General features: G+C 26.7%; 1 protein-coding gene across 4 annotated transcripts; it reads left to right on the top strand.

Annotated features, from left to right (window-relative positions):
• Window positions 1-4,111: 4,111 nt before the first annotated feature.
• Window positions 4,112-15,769, top strand: LOC110648512 (serine carboxypeptidase-like 51). 4 transcript variants are annotated; one of them, XM_021802767.2, is made up of 13 exons: window positions 4,112-4,436; window positions 4,554-4,648; window positions 4,742-4,849; window positions 4,927-5,167; window positions 5,252-5,295; window positions 5,381-5,448; window positions 5,555-5,660; window positions 5,751-5,950; window positions 6,034-6,103; window positions 6,587-6,637; window positions 7,457-7,509; window positions 7,623-7,755; window positions 8,450-8,683. In XM_021802767.2, exons 1-13 carry the CDS (start codon window positions 4,310-4,312, stop codon window positions 8,618-8,620), a joined length of 1,467 nt encoding a protein of 488 aa, XP_021658459.2. In that variant the 5' UTR covers window positions 4,112-4,309; the 3' UTR covers window positions 8,621-8,683. The 4 variants fall into 4 exon arrangements, with proteins under 4 accessions (XP_021658459.2, XP_058004184.1, XP_058004185.1 ...); XM_058148201.1 differs by lacking the exons at window positions 4,554-4,648; window positions 4,742-4,849; window positions 4,927-5,167; ... (7 more) ...; window positions 7,623-7,755; window positions 8,450-8,683 and adding exons at window positions 11,675-11,769; window positions 11,914-12,021; window positions 12,112-12,352; ... (7 more) ...; window positions 14,579-14,711; window positions 15,515-15,769 and having other exon boundaries at window positions 4,151-4,436; XM_021802766.2 differs by lacking the exons at window positions 4,112-4,436; window positions 4,554-4,648; window positions 4,742-4,849; ... (8 more) ...; window positions 7,623-7,755; window positions 8,450-8,683 and adding exons at window positions 11,079-11,581; window positions 11,675-11,769; window positions 11,914-12,021; ... (8 more) ...; window positions 14,579-14,711; window positions 15,515-15,769.
• The last annotated feature ends 302 nt before the right edge of the window (window positions 15,770-16,071 follow it).

Genomic DNA, 16,071 nt, shown 5'->3' with positions numbered 1-16,071 from the left:
GGTTCTTGTTTTGCGTTTATTTCTAAGACACACAAAGGTCGGCAATATTTAAGGTTACGTATGGGCTGTTTAATTAATGACCCATTTTTCATTTTTTATTTATTATATATTTCCAGAAATAATTCTGACATGGAATATTCAGTTTCAGGCTAGTAATTTCCCTATGAGATATAGTTTCCAATTCCAGATAAGTTCACAAGTGAAAATTCTCATTCTTGCAGATCTTCGATTCCAATGTATTCTGCTTTATGTCATCAGTCATCTTCTTCTCTAACTTGAAGATGGGCTTAATTTCTTTGAGTTACATCTGAGCCTAGATGTTAAAGAGCCCCAGATAGGACTGTATAGGGTTTGTTCAGAAGTTGATAAGCCCCTTGCATAACTAGACAATTGTTTCCAAAAGGTTTGGGCCAGCTTGGATCCAACGGAGTCTATCAAAACAGACAGAGAGAAAAATATCTAAAGTAAAGAATACAAATAATATTCAAGAACTTTCAATTGAAACAGTATGCTTCTTCAATTGGTTTAATTTTGAGAACATTCTCTCTCTCTCTCTCTCTCTCTCTCTCTCTCTCTCTCTCTCTCTCATGTCTTCTCCAACCACAAGGCTTAATTGTGCTGGATACCTTCGGATTTTTGTAATCAACAATATAAACAAGAGAAGGGCTTTCAAATTAGTTTTGATTTCTTTTTTTTTTTGTTCAAAAAAATTTAAAATACATTATTAATAAGAATTCTTAACAACTACCCAGTAATATGTATAAATCTTGTAATCTAAAATTTTTAATAAAATTTTCACACTAATGTATAGCATTATCATGATGTTGAATATATTATCTATTATTTCAAATATTATCTTCGTGTTATTTATTACTCTAGTATAATATACAGAATGATATTAAAAAAGTGTTATTAAAAGTTTAAATTTATTACAGTGTGAAATTTATTTTTTTGGATAAAACTAAATGCTGAAAGTGTAAGAAGGAACTTCCAATAAATTAAGCACTCTACTCCATGAACCTCCACTAAGTGATTTAATTTAACATTTCAAGTATTTTTCATTAAATTAATAATCTAATTAATGAAGATTTATTTCATAATATAAGAAATTAAAAATTTTAATCTTAAAATTCTCTTCCTCTTTAAATAATTCAAATTATGATCACAAGACTCTATGAGAAGGACAAAATGTTGTTTGATCTAATAAACTAATAATAATATACCATACCTTCAAAATTGTAATTAATACTTTTCTAAATTTGTTGGTAAATATTAGGCTTATCTAAGATATATAAAAGCTTGGTGTATATATATATAATACTCTTTGAATTTTATAAAAATTTAGTGACACTCTAATCTTTTTGTCAAATGGCTTTAATTGAAAACTTAAACTCGAGAAATCATAGCTCTAATTTAATAATTTTAATATATAAATAATATTAATTTATATATATATATATATTAATTTTAATATATGAAAATTAAATAAAATTTTAATTTTTTATTAGTGATTTCATATTTTATTTTTATATATTTTATTTTTTGTAAATTAAATATTATTTTATATTTTTTATTAATTTTTTATCTCTCAAAATTTTTAATAAATATTTTATAATAAAAATAATAAAAATATAGTAATATAATAGGAATATTGCTTAAAGATATAAAATCATTTAAAGTTATTCAATTATATAATTATTTTTATCATTTTACATATTAAAATTTTGTTATATAATTAAAATAACAGAAAAAAAGAATTAAATGAAAAATGCCATGAATAATACTATAGATAATGCCACGTGATAATACTATGAAAAATAATATCATATAACAAAATTGAAAATACTTTTTTACTTTATATATAATTTTGTGCGTATTAATCGTGACATTTAAGATGGGTGTAAAACATAAATTAAAATTTTCCTAAATTTTGAAGAATGTGATTTATTATATTAGTATAATCTCAATTGATTTCATTTTTTAATAAATTATTATCATTTTAAAAAATTAAATATAATTTTTAGAAAAATCTCAATCACATCTAGTTTAAAAAAAAATTAAAGGGTGAAAATCATTTAAGCATGAGCTAGATCTAAATCTATGAAACATAGATGGAAGAGAAGAGTTGATTTTTGCCCCACTTCCAGGTTGTCCATATAGGCTGACATTGAAAGCCAGCTGGGACCAATTCAAGCAACTTGAGAAATTATTTTAATTTTAATCATTTTCAAAATTTTAATATATTTATTATAATTTATTAAATTTAAAATTTAATATATGTCATACTGGATTAGAGATAATTTGGATTAATTTGGGGCTGTGAGTTTGCAATATGAAACTATCTACATTAATTTCACAATATCATTAAAAATTTGGATACTGACATTTGATTTGGGTTTAATTTTAGTACAAATTATTAATAAATTATAAATTTTAAATAATATCATTAATTCACTGTACATTTTAAGAACTTTTAATGATGATTTGAAATAATATTATTTTATAAATTATTTAAATTCACACTTAAATAACATGTTATTCATGCTTATAAAGTTTAATATATATTCATAATTCTAATCAATTGAACAAAATATAATTTTATCAAATTTAAATTTTATATTTCAAATTCTCCCATCCAAACACACCCCTGAAACTTCCCATTAAATATATAACATATTAGTGGGAATACCTGTACTGTCCTAAGAGATAGAAAAAATTCATATAGATTTAATTAGGTCATTAAATTGTTATTAATTAAAAAAATTATTTTTTTAATTAAAATAATTTTAATATTACTATTTAAAATATTAAAACTCTAAAATCTTGGCAATAAATTTTGATAAAAAAAGTTAGCATTACTTTAAGAACAATAGTCTTAACGGTCATAAGTTATTATTTATTTATGATAATAATAATTATTATTCTTGTTATTATTGTTATTAAATCATTTTAATATAATAAAATAAAATAATATTAAAATAAATTAAAATTTATTAAATATATAAAAGGGAAAGAGAAAACTTTTAAGTATTAATTTTCTTTCAAAGTAAATATGAGTTTTGATTTTACTGTTATTGAAGTTTTCAAATTAAAAATTAAGTAACATGATAATGTATGATAATTATATTTAGTAATTATATATTACAGCTGTTTAGAAAATATAAAAAAAATTTAATGTTGACTTTTCTCTTTAAAAAAAAAAAATAATGCATAGATATTACCTTTAATAATTAAACATGTTTAAAAGAAAATTTAATAATTAATTTATCACAAAAATTCAAATATTCTCTATGCTTGGTTCTAATTTTGAGCATATATTTTTAAAAAAATTAGACTTTTAATTGTGGCAATAATTGAAGAGTCTTGATAATGTTCATTATTTTTGAAATTAAACGTCTTGAATTGACAAATCATCAACTATTAAATATTAAATTTAATTACAATAAATATGTTTAAAAATATTTCATTAAACGATTTTGATTTTCATTTAAAAATTAAAAAAATTAAATTAAAAAAATATATGTCTTAATTTTATTGTCATTGAACTTTTCAAATTAAAAATTAGAAAATCTCATAATAAATGATAATTATGTTTAGTAATTAATACATTTTTATTATTTGAATATGAAAAATCAAATTAATTAAAGATTGTATTTAAAAAATTAAATTATATTATAATTATATATTACAACTATTTAGAAAATATATAAAAAATTATAACTCATTCTTTAAAAAAAAAATTTAAGCAAACAATTGTCTAAATCTCATAAAATATTATATAAAAAGCTTTCAATATAGAAAAATTATTATACATACATTAATTTTTTACTATCATAATGGGAGCCATATAAAATTCACCACAAATAAAAGTGAAATCATTTTACATATACAGATACATCGGTTTCATTATATAATTTTCCGGTTTTCCCTCTCAACACTAACAAGACAAAACTAAATACCATCCTTCACGCAATCTCTACTTCCTCACATCAGTTAAAAAATCCACATCTTTTCTTTTCAATCATACTCTTTCTCAATTCTCATGTGTGATCCAAATACGTTAAATAAACAAATTTTTTTTTTCCCTTTCACGGTTGATTGTAATGTACAATCTTTAAACAACTTGCCTTCACAGAAACATATTCTCAGAAATAACTTGCCATATTTTGCTTATTTCTGTTGCAGATAGAAACAAAGAAAGCTTCACTTCAACCATCCTTTCTGTTTATATATAGTTGTTATTCTTTTCTGCCACTACATGATTCTATTGAATCTTTGAAGTGGGTATCTAGCCGTTCTCCTTTTTTGGATGGGAAAGTTTTGTGTTCTTGTTGTGTGTGTTGTGTTCTTGGTTTTTCTGCTTCAAGAAGGGATTGCCACAACTGCAAGAACCCAGGATGGATCAGAATCTTGGGGATATGTAGAAGTGAGACCTAGTAAGCAACGACTGTATATATATAGTTTACATTTCCTTGTGCTTGTTTTTTTTATACGCTTTGAAACAGAATTGTTAATGGAAATGTGTTCATCTTGGCTTGTGTTGAATTAAACAGAGGCACACATGTTTTGGTGGCTTTATAAAAGTCCTTACAGAGTTGAAAATCCATCCAAGCCATGGCCAGTCATTCTTTGGTTGCAGGGTGGACCTGTATGTTTCAATATTTGGTACTTTATTCATTTTCCAAGCTTATGATTAGTTCTTTATTTACTTTCTCGGTTATTTTTTTTTTATTTAAAACAGGGAGCATCAGGTGTTGGTTTAGGGAATTTTGAAGAAATTGGGCCACTGGATGTCAATCTAAAGCCAAGAAATTCAACATGGCTAAGAATGGCTGATCTCTTGTTTGTGGTAATTCAGCTTCTTAACTCTCCTTAATCATAAATTTTATTTTATTTATTAATATGTTTTTCTTGGACATGATGCAGGATAATCCAGTAGGTACAGGATACAGTTTTGTGGAAGAATCAAATTTATTTGTGAAAACTGATGAAGAGGCAGCAACTGATTTAACCACATTGTTGGAGGAAATATTTAACAGAAACGTGAGTCTGCAGAAAAGTCCTTTGTATATAGTGGCAGAGTCTTATGGAGGCAAATTTGCAGTAACCCTTGGATTGTCAGCTCATAAAGCTATAGAAGCAGGCAAATTAAAGGCTAAACTTGGAGGTAATTTCTTGTTATTCAATTCTCTTTAATTACTATATAATCATGATTATATTATGATATTCTAAATTACTCTTCAATGTTCAGGAGTGGTATTGGGTGATTCTTGGATCTCCCCAGAAGATTTTGTGGTAAGTTCAGTATTAATCAAGCACATTTGTAATCGAAGTTCTGCAATTTTCTTAATATTCTAAGATTTAATTCTAATTTTTCCAGCTTTCATGGGGTCCTCTTCTCAAAGATGTCTCAAGACTAGATAACAATGGTGTTGAGAAGGCAAACAGGTCTATAATGTTCATTAATTTCTAGATCAAAACTAGCTAGATAAATAATAATCAATCTTAAGAATAGAACTTCCTTCATTATCTAACAAATCCCATTGTAAAACAGTCTAGCAGAGAAGATTAAGCAGCAAATCCGCGACGGTCAGTATGTTTCTGCAACAGATTCTTGGGCTGAACTTGAGGGAGCAATTAGCAGAAGCAGCAATTCAGTGGTACCTATAATCCTATAAACATAAAAAAAATTTCAATTTCAATTCTTACCATATAAGAACTTAATTTTGTGTCATTTCTGGCATATTCAGGATTTCTATAATTTTCTTTTAGATTCTGGAATGGACCCAGTATCTCTAACAGCAGCAGAATTATCACAAGGAAGAGCAATGAAGAGGTATATCAGATACCTTAGCTCCTTGAGGTCATCTCCTGATGGTGATGGTGATATCGATAGCTTGATGAATGGTGTAATTAAACAGAAGCTAAAGATTATTCCAAATAACATCAGGTATGATTTTCTTCTCCTTTAAGTAATTATCTTGCTTAATGATAAATAGTCTACCATTAGAAGGATAAACTTGGTGTTTACAGCTGGGGAGGACAGGCAGGTGAAGTGTTCACTAATCTGGCAGGTGATTTCATGAGGCCAAGGATTAATGAGGTACTAATAATTTTTACAAAAGCGAATTGAATCGAAAAAAATAAAAAAAAAAACTGAATATTTATGAAATAAATTAAAATTTAACAAAATCTCAAATCAAAATAAAATCAAATTAAATTACCTAATAAATTAAAATTTTGAAATAGGACGGTTTGATTCAAAAATTCAGTTGAAATCAAATTTTGCTTATGGAGTAGTAATTCTATTTCTAATCATGAAAATATTAAGTTTTTAGTTCAATTTTTTACCTTTTTTGAATCGAATTGAAATAAATAAATTATATACATATATTTTTATAAATTTTGAATTGAATTAAACCAAATTACTTGATAAACCAAACCAAATTTCCAAAGCATGACAATTCAGTTCAAACTAAAAATTTCTTGCCCCTAAATGACAATTAATTGGAATTCACATTTTATAAAGAGAAATTTGAATAAATTTACACTTCATTGATTGAGTCATTTCTTTATGTGCTGGTAGGTGGATGAGCTTGTAGCTAAAGGGGTGAATGTGACTGTATACAATGGGCAAGTAAGAATTCCTTTTACCCTCTAATTATCTTCTGTAATAGTTTTTAAGATAACATTTAGTGTTTGACCCTAATCAAGACACTATCTCTTTTATTTATATTATTTGGTAGTATAATATTTATATTAGTACTTAGAGATTGAGTGAGCATTTTAATTAGAATCAACAAAATGATGCAAATAGATTTACGTTTAGCAGCTATTTTTATCAAACACTTTTACTTTAAATCACTGTATAAACAGCTAGAAATTATTAATTGTTACTAAAATAGTTAACAGATATTAAAACAGATAATATTGTCAAATAAAGTGAATATTGACAATAACTATATGGTAGCTAAAGATAAGCATTCAAGTGCCTGTTTGGCGTTGAATTTGGAGGATCTAAACTGCTTTTATGAATAAAAATACTATTTTAAATGCTGTTAAAAAAAATAGTTTGAAAAAAAAATTATTTTATTATTTTAGTATTCTTATAACTACAACTTATCAAATTAATTTTAAATCATTTTTTAATACTGTCTAAATAAAATATTTAAAAAAATAATTTTTTTAACAGCAATACCAAATAAGCCCTAAGAATGAATTTGTCTCCACTAGAGTCTAGACCACCCATGTACAATAACATTTTCTCTCTTTGTTTTTGTCTTTATTTTAAATTTTCAATATTTAAAATTTTAATTTACTAAATTGTAAGATAAACACTTTGTTATTATATTATTAATTTTTAATAAAATCATTTGATTGGCAAAATATAAAACATAATTCTATAATTTTAACTTTTTTTAATTAATTTCTAACAATATATTTTTTTTTATTGTAGCTTGATTTGATATGTGCAACCAAGGGCACTCAAGCATGGGTTCAAAAACTCAAGTAATAGAAGATTTAAATTTGAACTCATAACACCCCTATTTAATTACTAATGAATATTATTTTTTTTTTGGTCATCTTTAATTAGAGTAATTTATTTATGTTTTAATTATCAGGTGGGAAGGGCTTCCCACCTTCTTGAAGATGGGCAGAACCCCTCTTTACTGTGGTGATGATATTCTCACAAGAGGATTTACCAAATCTTACAAAAACTTCCATTTTTATTGGATTCTTGGAGCTGGCCATTTTGTAAGTGAACAAAACTTATATTTCTTCACATCAAACATTGCAATTCTGTCATATCATGTGATCTGTAATCATTAGGGATGGTAATCAATCAGATCTTTATAAGTGTTCGATTTAGATTGCAATGATTCTCCTTATGATTAAGAGAAGTGTGATTACAGCTCTATTGAATTGATCATAATCTAGAATATTAAATAATAGTAATAAATTGTCTTAATGGTAATGTAATCATCACTGGCATAGCTAGCTAAGCTATGATGCCATGATTGGCCAGCTGGGTGTTTGTTGGTAGATCGATATTTTTATTTTTTAAGTGATAAAGTCTTGATTATCATTGATCTGCAGAAAGGAAGTTCTTGAAATCTTCCATTTTAGTGATTTTAAAACTAAATTATTTAGTGATATTGTTGTTGTTTTTTAAGCATTAATTTACAACTAATTGCTTAATTAGTATGCTTTTTCTTTGTAATTTATTTATTTTTAGGATTTCAATCAGTCAAAAGGTAAATAAATTAATCAAATTTGATAAAAATAATTTTTAAAATTCAAGTGGTGAATATTAATATATTATAAAAAGCTAAAATTTTCGATTTTTAACACTTACAATGTACTTATCAAACCAAGCATACCCAAATAAAAAGCTCATCATTGGTTGTATATATCAAGCAATTGAGTGCTTTTTTTTATATGGGTGCAGGTACCAGTAGACCAACCCTGCATAGCATTAAACATGGTGGGGGTAATCACAGAGTCGCCAGCAGCAGCAGCTTCTGCAGAGGAAAGACAAGGAGAATTGTTCACAAATAATGACACCGAACATGAAGTCAAGAAGAAATGGAGTGAGAAAAATACACTATACAAAAGCTGATTCAACAAGCAAAACCAGTACACAGTAGGACAAACTCACACACAGCAGAGGCAATGATATATATATATATATATAGACTGGCTGGATCAAATAGATTGTTTTCTTTTTAGATAAGAAATAATTTATTTTTCCCATTATTATTTTATTTTTAATTGACCATTCTTATTAAATTCCTTGATTTAAATAGTTTATTATTTTTCTTAACTGTAAATATGAGCACTACAAATATCATGTTTGATATAATTTGTATATAAACAATCTTAGTGGTGCTACTCGCCCCATAAAACTAGCTCGAGAGACGATCCATCGCCCAAGTATTAAATGGACGTCAAGACACCTAGATAAAGAAGGGGAGATCTCCCTCTCTCGTATAGAATTCCGAGATACTCACATGATCGAGATATTCGGAGATATCTCCTATCACAACTCATAATCCTAATTCTAATGGGAGTCTAATTAATGCCATATATACATGGGATGAAGATTGTCAAGTATGTATAATTTAATCTTATTTTCTCATTCTCGATTCTCATTATCAGTGCTTGTTAACTAACCCACTTAGTTTTTTGGATATATTTTAATTATAAAAGTTCATTTAGTATTTTTTATATATTTTAATTATAAAAGTTTTATAATAAATAATTTTTTATGATTTTTAAAATTTCTTACTTATAATTTTAAACAGACTCTTACACTTTGTTTCATAAAAAATAACTTTTATATATAAAATATTTTTTATAAAAATATTTTTTGTTATTTGGTTGTAATGTTAAATTAATAATATTTATTTATTTCATATATGTATAAGTGTATTCACATTTTAATAAAATTTTAATAAGATTTTCAAAGTTTAAAAAATATAAAATGATTTCCTATTTTGAAAAATGAAAGTCGTTTTCCTTAAAAATGAATTAATTTTCCTTCGATAGAAAAAATATTTTTCATTAACTAATTTTACTGAGTGCTTCCAAACACTGAAAAATACGAATGAAACAAACAGAGTTCTGAAAATTTTTCATATCTGAATTTGAATTCCTCAATTCGCAGCTAATAAATTAGGCACATTTAATGGTGGCCAAAAAAAACAGGCACATTAAAGTGAAAACAAAATAGTAGACCACATGAGAAAGACCCCTTGCACTTTTGAAAAGGTTTCCCCAGTAGGGTCCTTTCCTTTATTTCATTTTCTTGGGATCTTCTTCAGATGCTCCAAAGGCAAATATTTTAATTGATACCCAAAAATATATATAAAAAAAACTACAATATAATTAAATTAAAAAAAAAAATACCACAACAAAGTTAATCCAATTGATAAGAAGGAGATTTGAGAGTTCTCCTTTCTAGCTAATTAGAGTTTAACTTTGTTGTGAGCAATTTATAATTATTTATTCTGAATGCATCAAATCGATATGAGGAAATTCGTCTCAAAAATCGCTTGGAAGAAGATTCAAGCTCAGTGTGGGAGTTGGTTGGCTCGAGAATACTTAAATATATTAAAAAAATATAAAAAGAGATAAAATAAAGTAGTATTAAAAAAATTTGTTTGGTTGTTGAGAATATGTTTATGAATATAAAATCTTAAAAGATACAAAGTTTTAAATAATATATTTCATTCATTTTTATTTTTTATAATAAGAAATAAAATATATATGGTATATTATCAGTAAAGGACAAATCATACTTTTATATAAATATTAATCAATTCATTGACTTTTCCTAATTATTCACATTATCTTTTTATGATCATGTAATTGTTTAACATGGATCAAAATATATATAATTTTTTTTAAGAGAGTAGGTGATTGCATAGTGAAATATTTGAAAGAGAGAGAAAAATGTACCATTTTTTAATATTCCAAAACAAATCAGACACCCTTTTCCTTTTGCAGAAGCAGCAAGCAAAGACCCACCATGTGAAGCTAAATATTTTAGCAAATTTGATGTTTTGGTTACATTTGTGTCACCCACAGTGTGTCACCTACCTTTCATAGCATCTGGGATGTATATGGTTTTCCTTTCCACCATTTCATGCCTGAACTTTATTATAAAAAAGGATAATCGCGTGATATTTTAAATTTTTAAAATATGTTATAACACATCTCAATTTTTATAAATATTTCTCTTACAGGAATTGAGTCGTCTCATGAGATGAATTGAGATATTCTTTTATAAAATTAAAATATAAATTTATATATTCAACTATTTTTTTTATATATAATTCATCTTATTTAAAATTCAAATTCAAAACACTTTCCATTTATCTAATTGTGAGTTATAGAATTTTTTTTTCTCAATTGAGTACAACTCAAATTTAAGATGTGACAGCCTAGCAACATAAATCACACAATCATGGAGATAAGATAAAAACTAAATTGCCGGTGATGATACTGAGCTAACAGTCATAGAATTTGCAAGCTCTTTATTCATTTTTTTGTTGTTAATTGCCGTTTTTGCGACGGTCAAGTGAAATTAGGCTTCATCATGTGTCGTACGGTTTAGAAACTCCTCTCCTTTATAGCCGCCTTTGTTTTTGCTGCATGTTTACATCCAACCTTAGCAAAACCAGTGAGCATACTTTTTTTTTTTTCCATCTTTTTAAATTCCTTTTCAGTCTTTCTTTATTCTTTTTGGGTGAATATTAGATCATTAGCTTGTATTTACCTGCATTTGTTTTTTTTTTTTTTTATAAATTCTGTCTGAGATTCAGAGCTGGAATTAAAGAAAAAAGCTTCTTTAATCATCAATTTTGTTTGCTTTTGTGTGTATGTTTTCTTCAATAGTTGCATGATTCTGACCAAGCTGTGAAGTGAGTGTCGGTCTCTGTTCTTTTTTAAATGGAAAACTTTCTTCTCTTTTCCCTCTCTCTTCTCCTCTTGAATCCTCTGCTTCATGGAGGAATAGCCATTGCTGGAAAAACAAAAGATGGATTAGAAGAATGGGGATATGCTCGAGTCAGACCCAGTAAGCAAAATGTTCTATATGATTATTATTTCCTTTTTTTGAAAATTTTCAATTGTTTTGAAGCTTAAATATGTTTGAATTGTGATAAAACAGAAGCACACATGTTTTGGTGGCTTTATAGAAGTCCAAACAGAGTTGAGAATCCCTCCAAGCCATGGCCTATCATTCTCTGGCTACAGGGAGGACCTGTGAGTAATCTGTTTATCATAAAGCAATGAATTGCTTCTTTGATGGAAACCCAGATATCTATTTTCTCTGTAGATCATTCTCTGTATTGAATTTTGGCCTTTTTTTTTTGTCATTTTATTGAATTATTTTGATTGGTAATATAGGGTGCATCAGGTGTTTCTATAGGGAATTTCCAGGAGGTTGGTCCATTGGACATTGATTTTAAACCTCGAAATTCTACATGGCTTCAAGTAGCTGATCTCTTGTTTGTAGTAAGTAAAGCTATAATCAAAATTATGCTCTAAATTTCTTGATTTTCTTTAGCATTAATGGGATTTCAATTTTGATAAAAAAAAATGTAGGACAATCCAGTTGGAACAGGATTCAGTTTCGTGGAGGACAAAGAACTGTTGGTGAAAAGTGATGTGGAGGCAGCAGCTGATTTAACTATAATGTTGCAGAAGATTTTTAATAGAAATAAGAGCCTGCAAAAGAGTCCTCTGTACATTGTTGCAGAGTCTTATGGAGGAAAATATGCAGTCACTCTTGCACTGTCTGCTCTAAAAGCCATTGAAGCAGGGAAATTGAATCTTAATCTTGGAGGTAATTGCTTGTGAACAATCTTCAACAGGCAGAATTTATTTACTTTAAATTCTTGGTAATGAATTCTTTACTTTCTGGTGATGAATTCTTGGTAACTTAATTAGGAGTGGCATTGGGTGACAGTTGGATTTCTCCTGAAGATTTTGTGGTAAGTGATCTTATTTGCATTATAGCTTTTGCTTCCAGGAATAGTTGTAAATTATAATCATGATCTTAATATTGTAGCTTTCATGGGGTCCTCTTCTGAAAGATATATCGCGGCTAGACAAGAAAGATTTTGAGATTGTAGACAGGTCTTGATTTCTTCTTTCTTGATGATCAAAATTCTAGAACTAGTTTTATATACTGTGACAGCAGGGTTTGATTGTTGTTGTTATCTAACAAACCCATTTTAATTAATCAACAGTGTGGCCCAGAAGATTAAGCAACAAATCAGAGAAGGTCTCTATGTTAATGCAACGGGTTCTTGGAGTGAACTTGAAAATTTGATAGTCCAAAGAAGCGGCAATGTGGTACTGCTTTTCTTGGTTAATTACGTTTTAATCAAGTTTACTTCAGAAAAAAATTAAAAAAAAAATGTTTATTTAAATTCAAGCATTTTTCCTTTATGGGTTGCAGGATTTTTATAATTTTATGATGGCTGATGCAGTATCTGATTCATCATCCATGGCAGCTTCAAGAACAAGGCAATTATCTAAGGAAATTGCATTGAAGAAATACTCTAAATATCTAAATTCTATGAGGTCTATTCCAGGTGATAGTGATAATGATGATGAAGAAAGTGATTTTATAAGTATAATTAGAAAGAAACTCAAGATTATCCCTCATGATATCACGTAATTTATCTTCTCCCTCAATTAATTAATTAATTAATTAATTGTTGATGTTTATTAAAAAAAAATAAATTGAAGTATATGATTGTTTTGTTTACAGATTCGGTCAACAGGATGGTTTAGTTTTTGATGCATTGGCAGGTGATTTTATGAAAGCAAGAATTAAAGAGGTATTATTTAATAAAATTAGCATTTAAAATGAGAGTTTTAATACAATAATAACTATTTTTTTAGAAAATTTTTTAGTATTTAATATATATATATATATGAACAGTATTTGTGTAAATTTGATCTATCATAAGCACATTTTGTTTATTTTATATATTAATTTTATCATGTATTTTATATCTTAAATCACGATAAATTAAGTTTAAATAAAATCTTTAATTATTTTATGATATATAAATTTTACCATTTTTATATTAAAGGCTGATATTACTATTAAAATTGCTTTTAAAAAAACACTTTTCAAATATATTAATTAAAAGTATTAAAAATTAATTTAAAATTAAATTTGTATATTCTAGTAATAAGTTCTTTTAAATAATAAAATAATTTTTTCAAATTATTTTTTTTAACAGCTAGAATATAAAAAGCACTTTTTTTGTTAATTCAGAAATCTAATGTCAAACAAGCCTTAATCTTACTATATAAATCCATTAAATTTTGATATTTGGCAGGTTGATGAGCTTTTAGCTAAAGGGATAAATGTGACTATATATAATGGGCAGGTATGAGATATGGATTAACATTTGATATCTCTTAAGTATTATTACAATTATTATCATATAATCACATTATTTCTTTATTTAAAACAAAATAAATTGGGTTGTTGTAGCTTGATCTGATTTGTGCAACAAAGGGGACGGAAGCATGGGTTGAGAAGCTTAAGTAAGAGTTTAATCTTTCTTTTTTTTTTTTAATATTGAAAGGTAAATGGATTTATTAATGGAAATTTTATAATTTGGCCTTTAGGTTTTACCCTATAGTATACTTTGATCCTTAAATTTTAAAATTTTAATTATTTAGGCTCAACTATATTATATTTTAGTTCTTTAATTTTTAAAAATTAATTATTTAGTCCCTAAATTTTTTACTATATCCCATTTTAGTCCTTGTAATTTTAATATATAAAATAATTTAATTTTTTCATCGATGGATAAAATTGTTGTAAATATTAAAATTGTAGGGACTAAATTATTCTATTTTTAAAATTAAAGAGACTAAATAATTCATTTATCAAAATTCAGAGTTTAATGCGTAATATAGTACAAAACTGAGGGACTAAATGATTAACTTCTCAAAATCTAGAGACTAAAATGTAATATAGAGTAAAACCTAAGGACCAAATTGTAAATTTCCATTTATTAATTAATTCTGTGTCATTTTTTAGGTGGGAAGGGCTGCAGAACTTTCAAAGCAAGGACAGAATTCCTTTATTTTGTGGTAAAGACAGGCTTGTTAGAGGATTCACCAAGTCATACAAGAATTTACACTTCTATTGGATTCTTGGAGCTGGCCATTTTGTAAGTCAGAAATTATATTCACATCATAAACAGAATCCCTTTTTTTTTCCTCTCTTTTTATCTTATCATGATATCGATGCTTTAGTTTTGTGTGTCATCACTGTCAGTCTGTCTCAACTCAAAATATTCTCTAATATCATGATTACACCATTATTACTGCCACATTCTGATGATTCCATCATACTTATATAATGGGGCCATGCATTAATACATCAAGTGCATTGAGTGTTTCTCCATTATTATTCCACATGGATCTGGAATGGAGTATTTCTTTCTCTTTCACCTATCTTTTAGAGGTGAATTAGACATTCTTCTTAAAATGATATTGGAGCCTCTCCATGTTGAGTCTTTCAAAAATGTTATATTCTCTGAGTTTCTAATCCTTTCGTTGAGTTTGCTTTTGGAATGAATTAAGCTTGACCCATTATAGTGAAAAGGATATTAGCACCAGCAAACTGGATGAAGACAATGAAATTTGAAAAGGAAAACGCCAGGATAGAAAAGAAAAGGAAGAAAAAGAGAATGACATCATCTAAATTTACATGCATGCAACTGTTTTGTACTTGTATTATTGTATGCATGACGTTGGAGATAGAATTTTTTATTTATAGAGTGAACATTGATGGTGAAAATACGACTGATATCTGTAGAAACCAGATCAGAAGAGAATATAGATGGATAGATAGACCCATCAGATCACTGACAAAGAGAGAATATTTTTAAAAAATCTAAAAAATTAAACAGGGATTCCCATCTTCTGATAATTATTTTCTTTTATTTTTGGTTTGGTTGAATTATTACAGGTTCCAGTGGATGAGCCCTGCATTACAATAAAGATGATAAGTGCCATAACACAATCGCCTGCAGTGCTATCTAGTTAGAAAGTTGACAAGAATTAGCAGCAAAACGAGGAGGGGGAAGCTAGATTAGATATTAAGGATATTAATTGCATACACATGATGATATGCTATTTCCAATAAAATTAATTAATTCCCTTCTTTTTGTTACTATATTTATTCTTTTTCTTTGAATTTATTCATTTTACTTACTTTAATTTAGCATCCTCCATTAAAGGAGCTCTTTGTTTTTAGCTATATTTTTGTGGGAAGGAAGGCTCGTCATCAGAGAAGAAAATTAATGGCTATACTTCAAAAGTTATTCCACACTTTTAATCATTCAGCATTATAAGATTTCAAGTTCGATTTCCAACTAACATTTAATTATATATAAAAAAAATTTTAGAATAAAATAAATTATAAATTTTTTTTTTTTAAAAATTATTATTACACACATGAATTTTTTTTTTATTGTATTGCTATTAAAATAATAAAATTTTGATAAAGTAATTTACTTTAGTATA

Source organism: Hevea brasiliensis, chromosome 6 (assembly GCF_030052815.1).
Source record: "Hevea brasiliensis isolate MT/VB/25A 57/8 chromosome 6, ASM3005281v1, whole genome shotgun sequence".
In the NCBI taxonomy this organism is placed as follows: Eukaryota; Viridiplantae; Streptophyta; class Magnoliopsida; order Malpighiales; family Euphorbiaceae; genus Hevea; species Hevea brasiliensis.
The sequence above is the reverse complement of the archived record's forward strand: the minus strand, read 5'-3'. Positions and strand labels throughout refer to the sequence as shown.

Bases quoted from the DNA above. Each gene is read 5' to 3' on its own strand.
- LOC110648512 (XM_021802767.2), top strand. From the start codon at position 4,310: ATGGGAAAGTTTTGTGTTCTTGTTGTGTGTGTTGTGTTCTTGGTTTTT. The intron at 4,649-4,741 runs GTATGTTTCAAT...TATTTAAAACAG, and splicing joins TTTGGTTGCAGGGTGGACCT to GGAGCATCAGGTGTTGGTTT. The intron at 5,449-5,554 runs GTCTATAATGTT...ATTGTAAAACAG, and splicing joins GGTGTTGAGAAGGCAAACAG to TCTAGCAGAGAAGATTAAGC.